The sequence below is a fragment of the Parasteatoda tepidariorum genome, chromosome 9, assembly GCF_982258835.1.
Source record: "Parasteatoda tepidariorum strain Cologne lab strain chromosome 9, Ptep-v5.0, whole genome shotgun sequence".
NCBI lineage: Eukaryota > Metazoa > Arthropoda > Arachnida > Araneae > Theridiidae > Parasteatoda > Parasteatoda tepidariorum.
In genome coordinates, this window is record NC_141763.1 from 71,976,934 (window position 1) to 72,002,460 (window position 25,527).

General features: G+C 26.4%; 1 protein-coding gene across 2 annotated transcripts; it reads right to left on the reverse strand.

Annotated features, from left to right (window-relative positions):
* Positions 1-3,228: 3,228 nt before the first annotated feature.
* Sou (required for meiotic nuclear division 5 protein souji) lies at positions 3,229-25,396 on the reverse strand. Of its 2 annotated transcripts, none has more exons than XM_016061660.4 (9): positions 24,974-25,396; positions 23,630-23,775; positions 22,101-22,238; positions 21,190-21,290; positions 18,989-19,158; positions 17,118-17,283; positions 13,382-13,484; positions 11,534-11,688; positions 3,229-3,754 (listed from the first exon to the last, which is right to left on the reverse strand). In XM_016061660.4, the coding sequence occupies exons 1-9, from the start codon at positions 25,107-25,109 to the stop codon at positions 3,691-3,693; spliced, it is 1,179 nt and encodes a 392-aa protein (XP_015917146.1). In that variant the 5' UTR covers positions 25,110-25,396; the 3' UTR covers positions 3,229-3,690. The 2 variants fall into 2 exon arrangements, with proteins under 2 accessions (XP_015917146.1, XP_015917145.1); XM_016061659.4 differs by having other exon boundaries at positions 23,630-23,778; positions 24,974-25,250.
* Positions 25,397-25,527: the final 131 nt, after the last annotated feature.

Here is a 25,527-nt window from a genome sequence, read left to right on the forward strand (position 1 = left end):
TATTTTAATAAACAATCAAATATAAATTATTAAAAGTTGTGATACTTGATACTGTATTTTGATTGGAGACAAAACTAATAATCAAAACTTTGCACATATAAAATATTAAAAACATGTTTTAAAAATTTATGTTCCATACAAATTTTGCTTTGCTATTGATAACCATTCAGCATCTATATTTTTTATATACACATGGATATTTGAATAGATCTTGAAATATTTATCCAAAAATTTATAACTAAAGATAAACTATTTGAAGAACCTCAGCTATTTTATCTCATTTATAAACTTTGATTTAATTGAAAATTCTCATTAATGCAAATCGCAATTGTATACAAAATGGCATTTTTAATAATCTATGTCATTGTGTCAAAGGATGAGATATCAAGTGATTAGTTTCGCACACTTTTGGATACATAGCTGTGAAAATACATTATATTTTATTAATTATCGTAAGTCATTTTTTTTTTTTTTTTTTTGTCAAATACCTTTTATAATTTTTTTTCTAATTTTAATGTTCTAAGATACACTTCACTTTTTATTTTAATATGTAGAAATAAAATTAAAATACTAAGTCACTAAATATTTGGGTTTTTAAAATGACCGTGAAAACAGTAACACGTAAAAAACATTCCAACCCTGTAGGAGTTAAGACAATTTCAATTGTTTAATATACTTTTTTACTATGCAAATATTTTGGATTGAACAAGCTCTCTCACTCAGTATTTATATTTATTTTTTAAAAAATTGTTTAATTATATAGATATAAATGGTATGAGTAGGTTTTTATAACTAAACATCTCCTTTAACCCCTTCCTTCTCGCTCCAATGAAAATGACGGGGTGAGTTTTCGCCCGCTATTTCTCGCTCACGTGATATTGACGGGCTGGAGTGTTCAGTAGTAACGCGTCAATAATAATAAAACTAATTCATTTCTTTTGACCGGAAAACATTTTATTTCCCATTTTACACACCTGATGGTAGTACCAGAATATTTTTAAGGTAATTGTAGATAGTTAGTTTATTTTAAACTAGTTGCAGCACTAATCAAATAAGTAATACAAATACAAAAGCCAAAAAAATAGGCACTTTTATGACCGGTTTTTTTGAAAATTAACCGATTGTTAAGGGGTTAAAAAATAGAAATCTCATAGAAATATAAATAAATTTTTAAAACTTTACAACACCATAGTTCTTAGAATTATTATAACTAAAGAAAATTGAAGGATTGGCTGCAAGAAGATAGCTCCAAATTTTATCTTTTCATAAAACTAGAATTTCTATTTTACTTAGTTTTATTTAAATATAAGAAACTTATAATATTGGGAGCTATTGTTCATTTTGAATAATATAGTACAAGAAACCCATAAAAGGTTTTCCTTTGTTTTATTATAAGATATATTCACCTTACTCCTGGTGGTGGTTCTCTCTCTTATCACCAGAAGGCAGCACAAAAAGATGCATTATTAGATGATATAAATGCATTAATTACTGAGATGTGAAGTTTATTTTATGCTTTTTTATTTTAAGTTTTAAAAAAAATTCTTAGAAATGGTTTAAGTTATCGTTAATATGTTATGAAGAAAAAAAATATTGATTAAAAAATGTGAATAAAGATATAATTAGGGTGATGTTAACATATTCCATAACATAAGTTTTTTTTAAAAATAATATACTAGCAGCTTATATAACGCGGATTACAGTTTTGCATCCAAAGGATAACTTTTTTTTATTTTTAAATGCAACGAACAAACTATATCGTTTTCTTGTTAAGAATGAAAATAAAGTGAATAACTTGTAGGAAAATATTCAATACAGTTTCAATTCCATTGTTTCAACCATATTAAGGAAACAAATGTAGAAGATTAAAAGAGAAAAAGCAACATACTACTATGTCACAGATGAGCAAGACTTACAGTAGAGTTCATTTTTTTTAAAGAATAAATGGTGAATATAACTAGAAAAAGCCAAATTATTTCCTTTTTGCAACAAAAACTCCAATTATCTCACAAGATTTATATCATTCTAGAATATAAGAATACATAAAAAAAATATTTTCATAAAGTAATCATGTGAAATTTCTCCCAGTTTTATTGCTGAGAAAGATCTATACACTTTTCATACATTTATATAAGATTATCCATGAAGATTGTCATTTTCAACAAATAGAATTCATGATACTACTATAGATTTTTACTTAATTTTTTTCTCTACAAAGAATGAATATAATTTAAACGCTTAAGAAAGGACAGTCAAACTTTTTATGGTACAGTTCGGTAAAAAAATAGAACATTCAGTCAGTCAAGTCATGAAATAAAGCCATTTTTAGTGGGGAGGGGGAATAATTTCTAAACCAAATTTTGATAGAGAAAATATACAAAAAACTCTTATATATGTTAAGGGAAATTTTGTAAGTATATTTATACAATAAAATGTATTGAATGGTAGTGTCTGTTCTTAATGCAGAACATTCATTTAATCTACCATGTCATAATAAGGTGGCGTTTAGGGGAAAAATTTGTTTTCTAAATCACATCCAGAGGTTGCTACATTTTTTAAAACTTATTTTATCAAAATTAGTACTTAACATATTTTTTCCACTGCGCTCTTTAATTATATAAAAACTTACATAAAAAGACTCGCATTTAATGTGCATGGTTATTTCATGAAAAAAAAATTTTGGAATTAATAAGATTATTAACATAAATTATTATTTTTTTTCTTTATTAAGTATATGGTTTACACCAAACGAGTGATTTGACAACAGAGCATGCTTTAAATCCAAAGTAAATAAAGTTTTCCAAATATTTTGATTATTTTAGACAAAATGAATTTAAATAAGGTGAAATACAAAAATTTTATAAATTAATTATATTTTATAAAGATACTCAATAAATTAAAAAAAAAAAAACGATGAGCATTTTATGAAATGAGGATAACAGAAAACATTATAGATGCACACTTTGTCAAACATCAAAATAAAATTTTGCGAAAAATATAATATACCTAAAGCTAGAGATGCAAAGAGTATTTTAATACAATTGATGGAAAATATCTTATTAGAACATACTTCAAACATAGAACTTCATACAAATCTTATTACTCAGTTAAACTTAAAAAAAAATTAAAAATACACGTGCTGATATCTAGGTTAAATTATAGCTAGTCTTGTATGGTAATCTAGCTTATAAAATACGAAGAAGAAGAAAAAAAAAGTCTGTGTACACATTTTTAATTTTTTGTCATAAATACACACAGTTTTACGAAATACCAGATTTTATTCAGATAAATATGACATGAACACAAAAACTGGTCAAATCTAAGCACATGTATTTTCTTTACTACTGTTTCAAAACAAAATTTTACAACTTCCTTAAGTTTAGAGTTTTTCCTGAGATTTAAAATTTATTTAAAAAAAAAAAAGATGAATTATTTATTTTTATATCGTTCAAAAGAAACTACAATTTTCTGTATAATAAAACTAGCCATGAGCTCTTTTCTTTTATTTAAAGAATTAAAAAAATATTTAATATTGAGAAAAGTTCAAAGCCAAAATTGCACAGTTTTGTAAGCCAAGAATCACTTGAATTATGACATCAAGAGAATTCTAAAATAAGGAACTCAACAATCACATTAAAAGGAGAATGGTGACAGCTTCCGTGTATAAAATTATTTAGAACATAGTTTTTATTAGAAATGAATCAACTTTGCCTCTGAAGGGTTTTGCTCCACTGGACAATAGGGACACTTTAACCTGTAAAAAGAAAATTATTATAAAATATACAATTTTTTAAAAATATAGTGATCTCACTTTAATTTAAATGTAAAATATCAGATAATTTGAGGAGTTGACATTATCACTCTTAAAATTTTATTTTCACACCTAGCTCAAACATTAATTTTCAATTAAAAGTTTTTTTTTCCAATTTTATTTGATTAAAAGCCTGATCCAGAGAAGAAAAAAAAAACCTTTTTGCTTAACTTAATAAAAAATGTTTGTTAATAAATTTTCTTTCAAAATTAATTATTTTATTTTAAATCTTCCCCTTAAAAATTAAATGGAAGATTTTATAAAAATTTTAAACTAAGCCTATTTAAGCAAAAAGATAACAAAGAGAGAATAAGTGGTTCTAAATAGTGTGTATGCACACAAAATGAACAGAGCACAAAATAAATAAAATATGGAACACTTTAACTTTTGATCGAATGCATTCTAAAATTCAAGTACCATATTTTCTAATCAAATTTAGAATTATATTTCATCAAATTTGCAATCATATTTTCCAGATTATCACTATCCTCATATTTTGAGAGTTACGAATCCAAATCCCTCAACAACAAAAAAAGGTACATTTATTCAGAGAAAGTACATTTTAAAATCTGATTATGTATCTTAAAATATCATCAGCAAAGCTGGTAAGGTTTAGGACAGAATGAATTAATCCACAGTTTAAACCATCCTGTCCAAAACCCTTTTACTCAAATTATGTCACAATTTAAAAAAAAAATTTGTAAAAAATAAAAAGTTAGTTTTTGAATAACAAACAAAATGAAAAAAAGATTTTTCTTTTATTAAAAAAGTTTATTATTACTTTCAATATTGTAATATTTATCCTTAAGCAAAAAACACAATTTATCAGTATTAAAAGTATATTTATTCATATTTAAAGGTATTCACTTTTGTTGTTCAATGAATTGTGGAGTTTCACAAGTTATAAATCTATTCCTATTACAGTAGAGCTCCGATTATCCAAACTGCTCGGGACCGAACGTGGTTTGGATAATTGGAAAGTTCTTTAAAATCTAGTTTAAATGATCATTATTTATGCACTAACTTCCCTTCACACTTTTTCCAGGTTTAGTACTGGCAGTACTATCTGAAATAGCTCTAGCGTGTTAAAAAAAAAAATTCTTCCAATTTTTAAAAATTTTTGTTTTGTTTATTTACTTATTTCACTTTTTTTTTCATTTTGAATTATTTTTATCATATTTCAGCCTTTTATAATTTTTCTGTCAAATACTGATTTTACCACATTTTTCTTTATTTTTCATTGCAAAAGAAATCCAGCTAAGACTTTTGTTTCAAAGAAGATGCTCTTTTTTGAGCAGCCATATCCCTTATTCTTTCTAAATAAACCAACTGAACTGGATCAACATCATTTTGACTGTCTATCCAATTTATTGCAATATCTAATGAATTGCATGCTTTTACATGAGAAGGTTCACTATCTTAAACTTGATCACCTACTTCTTCCCTTTTGTCTGTAGAGTTTCGAATTTCATTCAAAATTTCAGCATCAGCATTATTTAAAATGTGAAATTCTGGGTCATTTTCAGTGTCTCGACACCGGTCTTCTATTTCTTCTGCTGTATAACCTGGCATCTTTTCATCCAGAAGATCTACTGGTTCAGAAACTTCAGTTTTTGCTTTTCTGTTAAGAATTTTATTCCAAAATTTAAGATTCCAGGCACTGTAATCACTAATCATTAATCATAAGTGACAACTACCCATTCACCAATTATAGAACTTTAGCACTTATCTATTCATAAAATCTTTCCGCATTCCAACCATTGTAGACAGTCAAAATGAAGCTCGCATTTTTGGATGATAATTTTCAGTTGAAGAGGGCTAAAGGGGTATGTAGGTTTAACTGTATAACAATACATGTATGCATGGATACTATAAGAAAACTGCTAAAAAAGGTTGTAAATTAAATATGGTCGTCAGCTGTAGTCGATATTATTTATTCTTCTAAATTTAGAAAAACTGCAGATAAGTTAAAAAGTATTCTAAACATTAAAACAAAAACAAAAAAACAAATTCGGACATAGTTCGGATAATCGGCGCTCTACTGTATATTATATTATTTTCCTTCATAAGTTAAAGCAAATTGTATAAAGAACATCAAATATTTATTAATATATGTAATTACTATGTGTACAATGGTTACACATATAGAATTTTTACCTTTTACCAATGTTCAAGGTTTTGGACACTTAACGACGGTTCAGGACAAAAACCCACGTGTCCTGTCCAAAACTAGTTTAGGACGTCCAAAACCCCAACCTTGATCATCAATACAAATATTTTATTATACTTAAGGTCAGTCATTGGAATCATTAAGAGTACATCTTAGTATGTAAAATACAAAATTTAAATTACAAGTTATTAAGGTGTTAAATTTTTATTCTGTTCATAATAAATATGAAGGGCTTAGAACAATGTAGCGATAATCCAAACTTTATTAACAGGTAACACTTTTTACTTAATTGGATATATTTCAAAATGGGGAAGAGGGGTTAGTGGTGATATGGTGATAGCATGGACATCTTGAATAATTTTTTTATTTATCTGTCTAATTTCCCCAATGAGATATAGATTAGCAACATTAATGTGCGATTGGATAATCATAATCACACTGAGAATATTTTGAAAGAGATTTGTAAAAGAAAGTTTTTTAAGGTAAAAATTTTCTCGTTATTAAAATATTATATTATTAGAACTTCAACAAAATTCTGAAAATAAAATATTTGATAATTTATTTTATAAATGATACTGTTTTTTATCTATTTTGATTTTAATTATTGCTTTGTAAAGTTTCAGTTAATCAGCATTATGCATAAACAAACATGTGTCCTTGTAGGGTTAGTGTCGACATGTGGTGCGGCAAGTATGGACATGGCCACACTAGTCCCATTCTATTTTTAATGGCAGAAATGTGAATTGATAAGAAATATAACGCATTTGACTTAAGAACTTAAATATCAATTAATTAAAGCCCTAAAGCATTTTTTAGGCTCAACTCCATACCTCAAAAAAGAGCTGAATATATATATTAAAATCAGGGTTTGAAAAAACCCGGGGATTTTTGAAAAAACCCAACCCGCCTGGGTTTTATTGAAAAAACCCGGGGAAAATTGGGTTTTATTTGAAAAAACCCGGGGAAAATTGGGTTTTTTCATTTAGTGCTCATAAATTTTACTGTGAAAATATTTTTATTTATTAAATAGTATTGTATAAGTAAACACTAAAATTTCAATCTGACTTTTACCTGTAATAAAATTAAACTGGAATAAATATTTAATGGTCTTCAATGTTTTTGTAATACGATTAATAGAAAGTGAAATTAAAATTATGTATAATTATAAAGAGTATCAGTTACTTGTCCCTTTTTCAAATATTTAGATAAATATATGCATTTTAACTTTATAGTTTCAAAAAACAAATTAATCTTAAAATTATAAAAAAGCATATATAAAAAGTTATAGCTCATTTTTTTAAAATCAGATAATAAAACTAAATTTGTTTATTGTTGTTTAATGTATCACTTAATAAATTTTTTTTTGTTTGCTTTCAATATTTTTAAACATGATTAAAAGAAACAAAATAAATTGTATTCAAATGAAATCTTAAAAATGTTTAAAGAATCTTAAAAGTAATATTTTAATTTTTAACTGTTTTTTAATTGTGATAAACTTTCTCCAAATAGTTAAAAATTGTCAGCAGATGTTAAGAGTTAACTTTAAAAAAAAGGTCAATTTTTTCCTTTATTATTATTATCATACAACAGATTCAGAGTGTCTACATTTCTCTCTTAGATGGCAATACACTTTTACGAGTTTTGTAGCTTTATCTATTCCTAATCTATTTCGAAGTTTACTCTGCACCAAACCGAAAGTTGAAAAGTGTCTTTCGATAGAGACAGAGGCTGCTGGTGCTGAGTGCAAAGAAAAAAGAATTGACAGAAATTTTGTGGAAACTAGGAATTTTATTTATTTACTTATTTATTTATTTTTTTTGCCATAATTTTCCACTATTTTTTGATGAAAACTGTTCAATAACAGTGTCAAGCATCATTGATTTTGGAAAGTATTCAGGATCGGAAATTTTGGATGCCATAACACGTGGCAGAAATTCTGGATGATGCTTAGAAAGACAGCTTTCTGCTAATTGGTCTTGTTCATCATTTAAAAATTGTCCCCTTGTTTCGGGATCCAGGATGCATATGCTAATAAATGATGTGGCTGAACAGCCTGATTGAATCTTTTTACAAAATGTGTGTGGGGTTCTAATTCATCACACGGTAGTAAGTTGATTCATATTTCAACAGGTTCTGAAATTGAAATGTTTTCTGGTTGAAGCTTTTTTAAAGCTTCAGAAACAATTGATATCTGTTTTTCCCAATTGATAGTTTATTGGTAAAGCCCAACATTATTTAATTTTTTTGACATATAAAATTGTTCAAGAACAATCTCTTCATATTTATGGTAATTATTGGCAAAAGCTTTTACGCGCTCACAATATGAATTCCACCTAGTATCATTTGGTCATCAAGCAGTTTTTTTCATTTGCCCATCCATGTGCTTGATGCACATTTCTAAAATATTTGTTAACTTCAACGATATGTCCAATGATAGTATTAGGAGATACTTCTTTTTGAACCAAATTTAAAAAAAAAAAAAAAAAAAATTGTGAAAAAAACCACCACGTGGGATTTTTCAAAGTGTGCCCACTTGGGGAACACTTTGTTGGGTTATATGTATTTTATATTAAGTTTAGATAACGCATTATCACTAATACATATTTGAATCTTCTTTATTTTTAAGTACATTACGTTTCATAATTTTTTAACTCAAGAGTTATAAAATATAAATGCAGTAATATAAAAGGAACAAGTTTATTAATCTTTTTGTTTTCACACACATTTATTTACTATATTTATTAAACATATGGATATTACCCATTATAAAATTATAATCTGTAAATATTTATAATCAGTAAAAACTAAAATTTCATCTGACTTGAGTTAAATAAAAAACTGAAATAAATATTTAATGGTCTTACATGTTTCTATAATAAGATTAATAGAAAGTGAAATTAAAACTACGTATAATTATAAAGAGTATCAGTTACTTGTCCCATTTGTTTTCAAATAATTAACCCTAGGAAAAGGATTTCATTTTTAGATAAATAATTTTAAAAAGTTCTCCTATAAAAAGTTTTAGCTTTTTTTTTTTTTTAAGCTAGAAAATAAAACTGTTTAAATTTGTTGATGTATCACTTGGTAAAAAAAGAAAAAAATTGTTTCTTTTAAATTTTTTTTAATATATTATATTATTATATTACCTGTATGTATTATATTACCTGTTTATTAATATATAAAGCATGCAACTATAGTTGAAAAATTGATCTTTTCAGACTATATTATTTAAATTTTTATTTGATTTAATATCATTAAAATATTACTTTTTTGAAAAAACCCACTTGAAGTTTTCAATAGCACCTACTAAAAAAATTATATGAATATTTGAGTTTCTTTTACTTTACTAATATTAAAAACTTAATCATATAAATCATGCAACTCTATTTGACAAATTTATGCTGCACAATAAATTATATAAAAATAAATGTGAAACAATAAGTTTTAGTAAAAAAAAAAAATATTTTTTTTTTTTTTGAAAAAACCCACTTATCGTTCCAAGTGGGTATTTTCAAGGTGGGCCCACCCAATAAAAGCCGGGCGGGTTTTTTCAAAGTGGGCCCACTTGGCGAACCCTGATTAAAATACATATATTACAGTCAGACCTCGATATAAGGTCACCCCGCATATAAGGTCACTTTTCCAAAGTCCTGGATCACTGAATAGGAATTCTTTGTTACAGATTATCGGACATATGGTCAAGTTTAAAAAATCGTTATCGTTTATAAGGTCATTTTTATCTGATGCGTAACATGGTGTCTACCACATGCATAGCAAATTGTTTTCGTCATGCTGGTTTTGTGAGTTCTCTGAATATCGTGAATGACGGAACCGAAGAAGACGATATTCCTCTATCTGTTCTGATGGAAGATTTGAAAAATCGTGCCCATGCCATTGAAGGGGAAGCTGAATATGGTTTGATTGATGAGAAAATTGCCACCACTTCTGAAGCAATAATTTCTGAAATTGTTTCACAAGTTGTGGATAATGGCAGTGATCATGAGATTGTAGCTGTAACCCAAAGGAAAGCCTTCAATGCAATAAATGCCATACAAATTTTTTTTACAAACCATGAGGGAGTTGAGGAACATTTTGAGAAGTTACAAAATCTAGAAAACATTGTTCAAAAAATGAAACCAAAAACGAGACGCACCTGCATAAATGATTATTTCAAATAAGGTAAGATGTAATGTATGTATGTACACTTTGAGGAAATTTGTAAACAGCTTTATTTTAAATTAAAAAAAATTTCAAAAATCTAACTTTCTTTAATTATTACTAATTCTGTTAAAATTGATTGACTTAAATATTTAATTTATGGCTGATCGCTTTCGTTTGTATTACCATTTTTAAAAAATCATAATGTGTACTATTTACATGCTTAGTTATGAATTGCTAATGAATCTGTTAAAAGGTCACCCCACTTATAAGGTAACTTTTGTGATGTCCCTTAGGGTGACCTTATATCGAGATCTGACTGTACATGTATATTAAAATGGAAAAGAGCAAAACAAGATAAGAAACCATTTCATTCTAGCTTGTTTTGTAGAAGATTTAAATATCCATTAACAGTTATAACGTATATGACTTTTCTAGTCTCAGAAAAAGTAAGTAATAGTGAACAATTTGTAATTAAGAGTAGTAAGAACTTATTTACTTCTCCCGAGAACCAGCTATAAATGAAATTGCTTTACTGCTGGGTTTTTTCTCTTCTCTGTCCAACTTTCATCACTACCTCAAATTGCTATAATTTTATACATATTATAATGTTCAGTTTTCCATAAATGACTTAAATTTTTCAAAAATAAAAAATCACTCTTTTCAGCTTTGTAACTGATTTTAAATACTAAAATTTTGGTTAATTTTTTTCTTCAAAAATCACAATGGTATCAAGTCGATATAAATAAATTAAAACTTAATCCCAACAGTGACTTACAATTTATTGCTAGTAAATTTAAAAAAAAAAAAAAAAAAAGCATTGTGCATTATTTTAGTAAAGAAGTTGTTTATAGATAGTTGATTTTAGAAATGATGTCAAGACTCTGAACTAATTTTTTTTTTGTAATGCAATACAACGATTGAAATATAGAAAATAAATCAAGATGCTAATACAAAAATTACTCACTCTAATTAAAATTATTGTCCAGGCCTAAAGGTGTTCCAATTCATATACTATGTTTTAAGAACTTTAGATATTTGAGAAATTTTTGGGGTCCAAAACATTAACTTATAAGTTGGAAAATATGGCAATTTCAACTTAAAATTAATAAGTTGAAAGCCCATCATTTTCCAATTATAACATAGCGTTTAACTTATAAGTAAAACTATAAGTTGAAAGCCTCTTATTTTCTAATTTGGTATGCTTGCAGATTAAGAAAGTTAGTAAGTGAAGAAAATTTTAAAAAGTGGAGATATTTTGGATTTAAAAACTTTACAACACATTTAACTAAGCACATGTCCTCTTAAAGTAACCTTTAAAAAATACTTTAACAAGTATTTGACTGAATACAAAGAAATTTAATAATTAAAAAGCAATTAAAATGTGATAGTACTTGTTTCCATTTGCTAATTTGTGGAGAGCATCCCTTGATATCACATGACCACAAACAAGTCTCATAGGTGGATTGTTTTCTGAACTTTGTTGCCTTAAAATCGGACAGGCAAAAATGGAATGAAAGTGACATTTTCTACCAAGATCAATTTCGATCTAAAAATTTTTTAAAAAGAAATTTAATCATATAAAGAAAAAGGAAAAACCACTATATTTTTACAATAAAATAAAGAATGAATGCGAAAATAATGGAACAAATTATAAAAGTGCATAAAAAAAATCATAAAAATGAAATTGGTTAATTAATTTTTTTTAATACTAATCAATTTAGTTGCCTAAGCGTTCTGCAAAAAAGTATACAAAGCTTTACCTTTTTTTAAGGAAAAAAAAACTAAAATTTTAAAAACAAAACTCTTTCTTTAGTAAGCTTTTTCATTTCTTCTATAGCAAACATAGCTTTAAATAATTGGTGCAAAAATTTCACACCCTATTTTGTTAAGATGAAAAAGTTACATAAAGATAAAAGAAAACATAATTTTAATCCTAAAATAACAATAATTTATCTTTATTTTCAATAATTAAAGAGAAGGTATGACAAGGAAATATATTTTTTAAAACCAGCATACAATTGCAAAAAAGTAAAGGAAATAAAAAATATAAAATAATACTTTTAAGAAGCAATTAAGACTATTTTGTGTGCAAATAGTTTGCCATCGAATGTCATTTAAGTTTAAATGCTATTTTAAAAGATGAAACTATCGAAATTTAACACTACATAATAACTAGGTGTAAGTTTTTTTAGAATTTTAACGAGAGGATTGATACAACCTAATTATAATATACCAAAAAGCCAGAAAAATAGCCTTTGAAAAATGTACAAATAAACTTAGGCCAAAAGAATGTTAGTAATTAAAAGTTTTGATTACATAACAGATATTTACAAGATAATACCACAAAAAAATTAAATTACCACATAATATAAATAAAAAATTTATGTGTATTATGCGCAATAAGATTGATTAAAGATTTAATGCTTTTGTTCCAACTAAAAAGCAGTTTGAAACTAACTTTTGAAAAATACAAGAACACAACAAAATAAATGAAATGCAATAAAAATTAAAGTAAATAAACAATTTTATAATGCTACTCTTATATTCAATCTGGATTTTTTACACAAAAATGAAAGAAACAGTAACCTATAACTTACATTTAACAAGATGGTTAAAACTAAGACACTAAATGAAAAAATTTCATTAATCTAATTTTCATCAAGTTAACAATACATGTGAAAAAAACTTATTAAATGCACCGAAATTTAAAATTTGATTAACATCAGGTGTTCAAATAAGCTTTGTAACTTTTCATTTCAGAAAATTACTAAATTTGAATTTAAAAATCAAATACATAATTATTAACTAAATGGTCACTAATTAAAAAATAAAAGGTTTATAAAGGTTAACAGTAACATCATTTTTCAAAAGCTTTAGATGAAGTTAATCTAAGAAAGCAATTTTTTCTTTGAAAAAATATGTATGCATCAAAACTAAGCTGCACCTATGCTACTTAAGAAGGATTAAATTATGCTACACTAATAATTCCAACAGAAACAACCAGAAAAAACATTGCAAATAGAATGTTATGTTATTGAAGTACAATATCGCCAATTTAATTAACTTGAGTGTGATACAAAATATATTGTAAAAGAAGTATAGAAATTGCATTTTTCTTTATTCATTGATTTTGCTATACATATATATATATATATAGTAGAATTTAAGAGATTTTTTTTTGCACTTACTGAATTTTTTTAAATACAAAAACTATAAAAAATACTTATGAAAATGCTTACAGGTAATTCATCTCGAGTATTCCAGACACCAGTTACCAATCTCTGCTGCATAACTTGTTTAATGTTCAACAATGCAGGTAATGCAATACATCCAGCATTAGTACTATAAAAAATAAGCATTGTTGGGGTATAATTGAAAAGTTTAGTGAAGAAAAGGTAAGTGATGCTTTGAAAGTATCCAATTTCCAGGTTTTTGAACAGAAATGTTTATCAGAATAAAATCATAGAACTATTTTTTTGTTATGTTCTGTTTCTAATTCCGTGAAAAACGAATAATTTATCTTTTCACTTAACATGTTCATTCACTAAGCTCTTTGATTCAAAGTAATGAGTACTATCTAGCAATCACTGACAGTAATAATATGTTTGATTAAATGCTTTTAGAGTAGAATCTAAATTTAAAATGGTTTTTTAAAGCTCTTTTTTGCCAAGGAAAATAAAAAAAGCCACAATTTAAGTGCCTTACGCTTGAAGAAAAGTTATAATTTTAAACTATATATACTATCTTGCAGGAAAGAATTATCTGGGCTTTAAAATGAATAAAATTAAATATTTGAAAAGTTATTGAAATTTTTAAAAAATCGATAATTTGAGGACATTTTTCTACTGTAATGAAAATGATCAAAATCACCTTTTAATTCTAAGTTTTTATAAATTTTTATGAGCCCAGATAATACAGCATTGAAGTCAGTTTTTAAATATTAAAAAATAGATCACAAATGCTTTTCATTTTCATAAAAGTGTGGCTTCTCACTGTATTGACATTTTGCACCATTTTCAGAATGAACATAGAGCACACTGACCTTAGATAGGCTAAACTTGATGTAACAGTCATGAATAACTGTTGCAAACTCAAAGAAGGTATGAAAATAGCATATTATTGACAAAAATACATAATTTCACAATCTCAACGCTCGTTGGACTAGGCAAAAACTTTGTCAAGACGAGATGTCGATAAACATGAAAATTACAAAGAAAACTAAATTTTAAATTCCTACAAATTTAATTATATTTTTTTAAATACCTAAATACATTCTGAAATAAAGGGGGACTAAACTGGACTTAAAAAGCATTAAAATCAGAAAATCGTTATTCGCGGGTGATGTTTAATCCATGTTCTACTCTGCAAGTGATGTGTACAGGTGTACATTATTACAAATGAGGTTAGGCTCACTTTTAGAGGCACGAGGAACATTTCAGAGGCTAAAGACCTAAATCTGAGTCTACCCAAGCTGAAAATACATATATCAAAATACAGCCAAAACTCGCAAGAGCAAAGGCCAAGTTATTTATCATTAGAGATATTTTGGATTAAGAGAGTTAACGCATACATAATGATTTTTCATACTTAAATTATATATATTTTTTTATAATTATTAACTGCGTCATGAGATACAATCTATATTATATAAAACACTAATATATAAATTGTTAAAAAATTGATGACATTTCTTTTTTGCATTGGCTTAAAAGAACTGAAATATCACCCGAGTAAGCAACCATAAACATAAATGCATAAACCTACATGTTTACAAATTTCTGAATGAAAATTCTTTTCTCGCATTGACAACAAAAAGCTGAAACAAAATGAGCTATAAGTCCTACGGAAATAAACTTGTTGAAGGTGAAAGTTTCATATCGGAAAACAAACTGTTCTGTAATTTTATTTCAATTATACTTATCAATTTACTCAAAATTATAATTGAAAGCTATATTTTAATTTCATTAGTGCTTCATAATTACAGAGCAAGTGACGAGAACGTTTGATCAACTAAGATTGATCTGTTATGCATTTTTTCCTTTTCTGATATTTTCCTTTGGTTTCAATTCAATTCTTTCGTTGCCACCTCATTTTAGCTAAATTCGTTTGAAAATAGTGGATTTTTTTTAAAGATGTTTTATTTTTATAAAAGTTTATATTGATTCATACCACAGGGATCATTTTGGTAAAAAACCAAAAAAATTTGAAAATAGAAACCCAAAAATTTTATGTGCAAAAATACTTTTTAAATAATTAAAAATTACCTGAAATTTAAGCAAGAAAAAAAATGTACGAAGGAAGCACTTATCCACAGAATGTTATCAACATTTTAATAAAAAAGTATCAGTGCAAGATTTTATTTATTTATTTAAATTGTGTGAATATGAATCTCAATGTGTGATTTTTAAATCATGCGACTACGAATTTTGATATTTGATTTTGAAATAGTATGAATATGAATCTTGATGTTCGATTTCAAAATCAAGTTAATATGAATCACGATGTTTGATTTTAAAATCATGTGAATACAAATCTCGAGGATTCATTTTAAAATCACAGAAATACCAACTCTGATGTATAATTTTTAAGTCACTTGAACACAAATCAGACTTGAGTGTCACTGTCAAATCAGGCATTGTGTTTACATTGGTAGGAAAAAGCGTAAAAAAAAATTTTTTTCCTCGGGAATTTAAAATGACAAACTTTCTTTGAAGAAGCAAATTATTTTTTCTTTTTTAGAAAAAGCAAAAAATTTGCCACAATTTTGACAAATTTTACGTGAACGACACGTACGTATGTGTTCCTGTATATTACACAGGTCTACCTACTAAACATTTTTTTTTAAATTAATATTTTTAAAATTCTTTATATTTCAAGCAATGAAAAATTTTGTATGAGAAAACTCCATCATGAATTCAGTTAAAGAGTCAAGCCTTGGCTAATCCAATTTCATCAGGGCAATATCTATGGAAATAAATAGATTGAATGGTAATCTAGTGAAGGGTTAATAAAACAATTTTTTTTTTTTAAGTGAATAGAAATACCAGATCTCTGGACAAACAAGAAATAATCTTGAAGACATCTGTGTATCATATCAGAATTTTTAAATTTTTTAGTTTTGTTAAGTTGATTATTTATTGAACAACCAAGTAAAATGTACTAGAATTAAGTAAGTCAAATACTCAAATAAAATGAAGATTAGTACCCATTAATTAACAACAATTTTGATCTGATTTTAAAACAATTATTTATAGTGAATATGATGATTTGACTATGTGATGATATAGAAAAAACTTTTTGTACTGAAAAAGCTAAAATCTATAGTTAAAAGAACAAACACTGAATATTATAAGAAATTTAAAGCACACAAAAAATTTTTTTCTTAAATTATTTATTCATACGAAGTACATGAAGTAGTATAATTATAGTTTTCAAGTAGGATGCAAGAAAATAATAAAATGGATTTACTTATTATTAGACATCATTTATCGATTGATTTTCACGAAATGAGGAAATAGAAGTTATTTTTGAAAAATAAAACTGCGGTTTAAATCAAAGCATAATAAATTTAATAATTTTTTCACAATTGCAAGTAATTATTTTAGAATTAAAATTGAGAAAAGAGTGAACCAATTCAAGTAATATTTATAAGAAAAATAGAATACTTTAAATAAGATTCAATATTAAACATTTCAAATAATTGTGGCGTATTGCATAAATAAGAAAACACTTTGTGTGATTAGTAATTAACAATTACTTTTAATTAACAATTAATAAAATATCAGTTAATTATTGATGTTGACTCACATTTTAAGTATTGGCAGTTACATTAAAGTTTGTTCTTAGAACTCATTAAATAATAATTTCAGAAAAACTGCATAATGTTGCAATTAGCCTAAAAATATAAAATAGTACTTTATCAGATTTTTGTTATCAGATTTTGTTTAAAGCGAAACAGATTTTATTATTACTTACCAAACAGCTAGAGGACTTTCTACTGATAATCCTAAGAGTGCACAAGCATCCCTTGTAAAAATATCACAGATTTCTACCCAATGAATGGGGTCCAGTAGATAACTGTAAGGTGAGTTTTGAATACCTTGCTTTAGATACAACAAACTTCCCATTAAGATTTGTATTTCTGAAGAAAAAAAATAATAATTTACCAATATGCATTTAGAATATTTCCAATTTACGGAAACTAACAAGACTAGTGTGAAATGTATTAAACACATTAAAATGTTCATACTAATAAATTAATATGCACATCCACACCGAAAGTTGATTTGGAAGAGAGGATAATAAACTAACTATTTGGCTAGCAAGTCCATTTTAAAGTTACAATTAAATTTTCTTCTAAAACAAGTTAAATATTTTTAAAGGTCAGACAAATTTAACTATATCAAATAAGACTATTATAAAAATTTAACAAGTAACAAGTTTAATTTCCAATAATTTTAACATATAATAAATTGAAAAAAAAAAATTTACTTCAAAAACTGAAATATTTGTATCTGATTGCCAAAGTATAGTAAAGTTATAGTAATATTGACAAGGATAAGGCAACCTTGTTTCATATAGTTTTGTTAGCAGCCAAATTAATAATTTGAAAGGGGAAAAATTCCTATACTTCAAAAACTGAAATATTTGTATATGATTGCCAAAGTATGGTTAAGTTACTGTTAAAGCCATATTGGCAAGGATAAGGAAAGCTGTTTCATATATTTTTGTTAGCAGCCAAATTAATAATTTGAATGAGAAAAACTGCCCCCTTCAAATAAAGATTTAAAAACTGCAATAACTTTTAAACAGAGAAGAAATAATAAAAATATTTTATATATATGATATTTTATGTCAGCACAGTGGTTGGTGCAAGCCAGAAGCAGAATTTATATCAGGGTGCCAATGAACCAACCATTTGAATCTGGGTCACCTGTTTGGGAGTCAACTAAATTACCAAGGCTCTACTCAGGCTTATATGAAAAAAAGATGTGCTAGTCACATAAAAATTCTTCAGGGTGCGTAGCCAAATCTTTGAATAAAAAATAAGCACTTTTTAAAAACTTTTCAAGCACTTTTCAAAAATTTTCAAGCGCTCAAAAAATTCATATTCAATCAATGATATTACTGAAAAAGAAAAACTTTTTATAAACAGTTTTAGCGTTAAAAAAAACCCAAAAAGAAATGGGCGTAAATCGAAACAATCAGTACTTTCCCACATCACCGAGTGAATTCAACTTGACCCTGTACTCAGAACAAAAGTACCCTTACCCCCTACGTCAAAAAAAGTGTTAGAAGTAAAATAAAATAAACAAGAACAAAATTAAAATAAATTAAAAAGAAAAATATTTCATAAGGATCGCCATAGAAAAACATTTCATAAGGATTCTCTATCCGAATTGGAGCACTCGGGTTTCGGTTTAAAGTGTGCGCGCATGCACAAGTCATAACGTGGGTATGACATGAAGTCCGCGTGAATAATTACGTAGCAAACACCCCATTTTTCGTGAAATGCATGGGATCCACCAGATATCACTGAAGGGAGAAAAAAAATTTCGGAAAAAAAGCACTTTTTAAAAACGCCAGCTGAAAAAAGCACCTTTAAAAGCTTTTAAAAACGAAATCCCCAAAGAAGCACCTTTAAGTACTTTTTACAAACGCTACGCACCGTGTTCTTATAATCAGCGAGTAAATAAATATTTTTACGGTAGGTTGAAAATTGGAAACAATGAACATAACTTTTTTCTTCGTCTGAAAGCAACGCTCCTTCTTAAAAGATTCACCACCATTGTCCCATATCTATAGCACAAAGAAAGAAAATTCAGAAAACAATTAAAATAATGTACCTTTTTCATGTTGCACAGCTAAATGCTGAAAGTTTTTTCTTGCATATGATATAGCTTCTTCCTGCTTAAATACTCCTTGTTGTAATAAATCAATGAAATGCAATCTATGAAGTCGGAATTCTAAAGAGCTGCTTTGTTCCAAGAGCTTCTCACGATTTGATTGAGCCCACCTAAAATATATAACATCTCATGGTAAGTTTATTACTGTATTTCAAGAGCAACTTTTAATAAATTATTACTTATTGACAAATGTGTCATCCATTGAAAAAGATGTGTAGCGATAATATTTCTAAAATAAGCATTTTTCTTTCTTAATTTAATCCCATTTATCAATAACAACTCTAATAATTACATTAAAATTCCAAAGATAACACAGACTGAATACTTGCATTTGCTTTTTTACACATTAATTAGCTATAAGAAGGTTATTAGTTCAAAATTATTTGCAATGGCATATTTCACATTTACAACGAATGCCCAAAATATGACTATGAAAAATTTATTATTTTAAATAAATCAGAACATTGATAATTTAAAAAAATAACATATGTTAAGGTATTGAAGATCTAAATATTAAAAATAAACTGGAGTATTTACATTGACAAGATTCATAGAAAACTAAAGCGAAATAATAATTCTTTAACTGTCAACCTTGACCTAAAATTAAAATAGGAAATATAGTAGCTTTCCTGGACATTAATAATAATGAATTGAGAAATAAAATTCGATAGAGGAACACTTACATATATTTGCTTAAAGATCTTAAAAAATACAATAGGAAACATGTTTTCTTTTTAGAAAAATAATTCTCCTTACTATGCTTTGATAATTGTTCTTCAATTAATTAACAGTATTTTATCAAAATTCAGATTAAAAAAAATAACTACACAGTAACAAACATTGAAATAGATTCAATTTTTCTGAAAATCTTAATTTTTATAAAATTATAGATTATTTTAAATTATAAGTTACAAAGATTAAAGTTGAAATTTCATTTTTCAATTTCTGGGAATTGTAAAAATTCTCTTAACTATTATTAATACTTAAATTAATTTCAGTTTTAAGTAATAGATATTGCGGCAAGCACAAGCAAATCTGTGTCTGATGTAGAGCAACAACTACAATGTTTTGCAACATTAGACACTATGTAATACACTATGCTTCTTATAATAATTACTATGCTGTGTAAGTATCATCAAGTATAAACAAACAGTTCTGACTAGTTAAACTGTTATTGCTTGTTTTTTAATAATAAATAATTTTACTTTGCCAAAACTAAATTAGAAAAAAGGGAACTTCAATTAGCAAAAATAAATTAGAATATGAAACAAAATTGTTAACTGAAAATGAAACAAGAAAACTGCTCTGAGAGGAAGTGGATGCAAATAGTTCTGTTCCAAACATAAAGTGCTCTTGTTAAGCTGTGTGCATCTTTGACGAGGCATCATGATAACTTAAAAAGTATATTTAATAAACCAACAAAACATATATATATATATAACAAAATAACATACTACTATTTAGGTAACATAAGATTAGTGGTGAACATCTACTAGTAAAGTCTTTATATACTCTCTGGATTGGTGAGGCAGTGCCACTGTTCCACAACTTAAGACTGTTGTTATTGATTTGTTAATAATGACAAAAGTGACGTCTGCTGACATCACTACAGTTCTACAGAGACATTGATTGTTTTGTAATATACCTAGCACTTAAAAATTTTTTTACATAATGTTTCTTTTTCTTACAACCTTTGGAAAACTAAAAGAACCCTAAATATCACAAGAAATGCTTGAAATATTGAGCCTAAGAGATAACTAAATATTCCACATACAGGGACGAATTACCCATTAGGCCAGACTAGGTCATGGCCTGGGGCCCCCTTAAATTGGATTTTTTGAAAATAAATTAAAAAAAATTAAGAAAAACAATGATTTTTCAAAGTGTTATGATTATTTTTTAGTTCTAATTTAATAAAATAAAGTAAAATTTAATTTATTATTATTTATTTTCATTTTAAATATGCTTTCTTAAATGAAAAGATATATAAATACTTTATATTTGAATAAATAAAAAATATACAAGAAAAGAATTTAATCTAAGGGCCCCCAAAATTTGAATGGCCAAGGGCCCTGTGAGCGCTTAATCCGGCCCTGTCTACACAAATCACAGAAGTTTAAAAATATTCATTAAAAACATACGTCAAAGCAGGTTTTAGATCTTTTCGTTTCAATGCATCTAATATCCTGTTTAATTCTGAAAATGGCTCTCTTTTATTTTGTTCCATTTGTAGACCAGTTTCCTAAAGAAAAAATCATGGTTAGGCTGAAATGTTGATTAAAAATACTTCACAATAAAAATAAAAAACATTCCTTCCTATATTTAAATGTAGAGGGAAAAAATTATTTTTGTATCTTTATAAATTATCCCAAAATAGCAACCTTTTTTAGACAAAAACCTTGTTGATACAGATTAGCTGTGTTTGTACTGTGTATAGAATAACATTAGAACATATAATATTGGAGTAATAATATTAGTGTATAGAATAATATTGGAACATTTTAAAATAGGAATTGTAGTCAAAATTTGTAGAAATATATTTTGATCTTAAGTTTAGAGTTGAGATTAAATTATAGAACCTTAAATTATATTATTCAGAGTTGTTTTATATCTTTGAAATTTCATGTTTTTCCTATGGAGTTCATGTTTTCTATGGAGTTTTATAAATCATGAAGTCATCTTTAAAATCTAAAGCCTTTAACATATTAAATGAAATCACACTGTGTTCAATAAATAAGAAATATTGAACACATAGCAACAACTACAAAATCTAAAAAAAATATTCAGTTATGGATTTTTAATTTTATCTCAACAATACCTACAAAACACAAGACTTATTCCTATAAAACATTTACTTATTCCTACAAATATTTCTACTATAGTTTAGTTATTATTTTTTTTAGTATATTAAAAAACATAAATTTATTATTACGTTAAAAGTATTTTTAAAAAAAAAAAATGAATTTAAGAGTTAATTATTGTCTGGCAATCAAGAGAAATGATTTCAGTGAGAACGGAGGCTCATCTTGTAATTACCAGATACCTTACTTACTTTAATTAATTCTTCAGCAATTTCAAGCATTCCTTGTCTCAGAAAATGTTCACTAATAACTTGATTTAAAAGTTTTGCATTTTCTGAACCTTGAAAAACATCTTCATTGCTTGTGGTAGCAAAATCTGCTATGAAATTCTAAAAGTAAATAAAAAATATAGTTTAAAATACATAAAACTCAAGTCCTCATATCAGGATCATTTTTATTAGCATATAATTTTTTTAGAAGAAGAACAGAAATAGATAAAATGAGTTAGTGGCACTATTGTGCTATTTCAGCCCTGAAAGGGGGGGGGGAGAACTGCTGAATCACAAAATAAAGATGCAAGTTAAAACTACTAATTAAGTATCACAATTTTAGCTTAAAAAAAAAAACAGTAGACGATGATGATTTAAAGTTTCTGAAATTAAAAAAGAAAAAGCTATTGAAGAGCTGATAGTTATTAAATTCTTTAATAATGAAAAAAAAATATAAACCTGTATATATTTTTAAATATTTACGCTTTTATTCTGTATTTTATTTCATTCAAAACTTATGATATAATACGGTTTTCGTAGCATTCTAAACCAGTTTCTTTTTTTAACTAATTGTGAATAATTTGACTTTTTAAAATTAAAAACAGATCAGAGATATTTATTTTAAATTTGACAATTTAGGAAGAAATATATAGCTCAGAAGATAATCAAAATCAACAGTAAGTTCTTTAATTGAAAAGCTAAGAGGATGAAAGTTACAAATGAGACTGAGTATATTAACTTCAAAGTCTAAGCATTGACAATAGAAAATAAAGATTACGCCTATGATTTCTTTCTTTTTAGAAACACAAACATCTCTTAAAAACTTCGTTCACTACTTCAACTGATTCATTTGCAGCTGGAAAGATAGTAGATACAATATAATATTAAAAAAAATATAAGGAATTCATATCATTAGTAACTTTTAAGCTATAAAAAATCTCACAGAATTATTGACAGTGTGGCAAAAAATCTACAAATAAAATTAAACCAAAAATATAAAGACTAGATGCAGGAAAGCACTCCAAAGCATGCCATCAGCTATTGTACTTTTTTTTTTTTCTTCCTCATGGGTAGTAAGGGTAAATGAAAACATTCCATAACCTTATTTCAATTTAAAAATACACATATTGTCAATTTTGCCAACTTTTTATTCTTACACCTCGAAACTTATGACAAATTATCGTAAACACCACTCTTTTTCAAAGATAAACATTTGTTTAAATTAATTAAAATTATGATTTAAATCTCAACGGGCCAAAAAAAAAAAAGTAATTAATAAAGGGCAGAAGTTTCAGTTACCCAAAAAGAATAAAACATCAGCACATTTGTAGAATAAAAGAAATTTAGATAATTTTCAATTTTTGTATTGGATAAAGCTGAAGATTCTTTACACATTTATTTATATAATTATGAAAACAGAAGATTGTATGGGTAACAGTGATAAAGAAAAAAAAGGTTAATTAAATCTTTAAGAACTAAAAAATATAATAATGAAATATTCTTTTATTTACTTTATCAATAGCTTTTCCAACTTTTGAAACAGTTCCGTGAAGGTCACGATGCTCAGTTGCCAAACTGGTAACAACATCTTTAACTCTAGTTGAACATCTGCTAAGAATGGAGCTTTGTGCAGGAGTAATAGTCTCCATCACTGAAGCTGCTACAATAAAATGGTTTTATTAGACGGTACAATGAGTCAAGAATACTATTAAAATTTATTGAATATTATTGTAACATAAATATTACTTGACTTTAAAAAACAGAGGAAATATAATTTTTTTTAAAACTTTAACCAAATAAAATTGTAATCAACAAAAGTAGGAATAATACGATACATAGTCTTTTAAGCAAATATGTGGGGGTTAGATAAATGTTAAAAAAATAAATCTTAATCACTTATTAAAAGTTTTTCATTTACAAGGAAATTATACATCTGTACTATTACTATTGAAACAGAATCAAGCTTAAAATAAAGAGCAAAGTTAAAAATCTCCTATAGGCTTTAATAACATACATACATCTCCTTCTCATTATTTATTATCATAAATTTTTTTTGGCAATAAATTGAATAATAGTAGTTAAACAGATTGAATAATAGTAGTTGCACATACATACTAATGTAAAACTAGAGTAGTAAAAAATATATTAAATATTTATATTAAAGTATGCCTTTAGACAACTTGGAAAAAGATTCTAGAATGGATAATCTTAATATGAAATGAACAAGCTCCATCTGAAGTAAAAACATTTGTCTGGCATCCTTAATGCAGCCATTGCTAATATTAAACAGGAGACATGTAAGGAGGGTATATTTCCATTTTGAAATCTATGCCAAGTCTTGGTAACTCTCAGGGCAGTGGGCTGCGAGAAACTAAGAAAAAATGACAGAAGGGGGACCAACTCCAAGGGTATAACTTGTAACCACCCCCAGACAAACCTTGACTTGCTTTTTTCTTTTTTTAAAAATTGCAAGTTTAAAACCTCATTTTAATGCATATAATAAATTGAGTAACAAAGATGTAGATCAAAATTTAAAAAATTTTATTACCCATATTCCTAATGATTTTTTTTGCAAATATGAAAATTAAATTTATGGATATTTAAACCCATTTTTAAATATGATGTGTCCTTTTTATTCAGCTATAAATTTCTTATCCACACATTAAAATATACATAAAATGCAAATAGAATTCTGAAAAAGAAACTAATCAAATTTCAACACGTAAGTAAATCGAATTTGACAAGAAACATTTCAAGTACAGAAAAGAAAATCTTAAGCAAATGCAATCTTTTCATCTATAAAATATGCAAGTCGGGAATAACAGTTAAAGTATAAACACACAAATAAATCATACATTCAATGTATTCTTGTTGAAGATTTTGAACATATTCAATCAGTTCATCCAGCGTTCTGCGGACATGCTCATTGAAAGCTCCAAATTTAGTCAAGACTTTTTCTATTTCTTTCTCAACATTATTGCAGGACTCCATGACTTTCAAATTAGATAATTAATTTATAAAAGTTAAAAAAAGCTTTTCTCTTTCTTAAATTTTAGACCCCATTACTAAACAATTTTTGTAATAGTTCCATTATCGTTCTTTTTTTCCTTTCGAGTTGGTAAACAAGCATACAAAAGTTACAGTTAGTATTTTCAATAATAGTATTCATTTTCCATAATTCATCGAAATTTTTCAACTTTATCAACTTTTTAAGAACTAAAATTACTTTATATTTTCTCCAATGACTAAAGAAACTGAAAATACAGTTCATTCGGTTTGCAGAGTTGAGAAATTTTTATTCAGCATATAATAATGAAACAAGAAGAAAATTATTATTGTTTTTTTTAAAAGGAAAAAGTATGTTTTAAAGTAATTTATAATTAAGTTATTGCCTTATCGATTCCAAAAA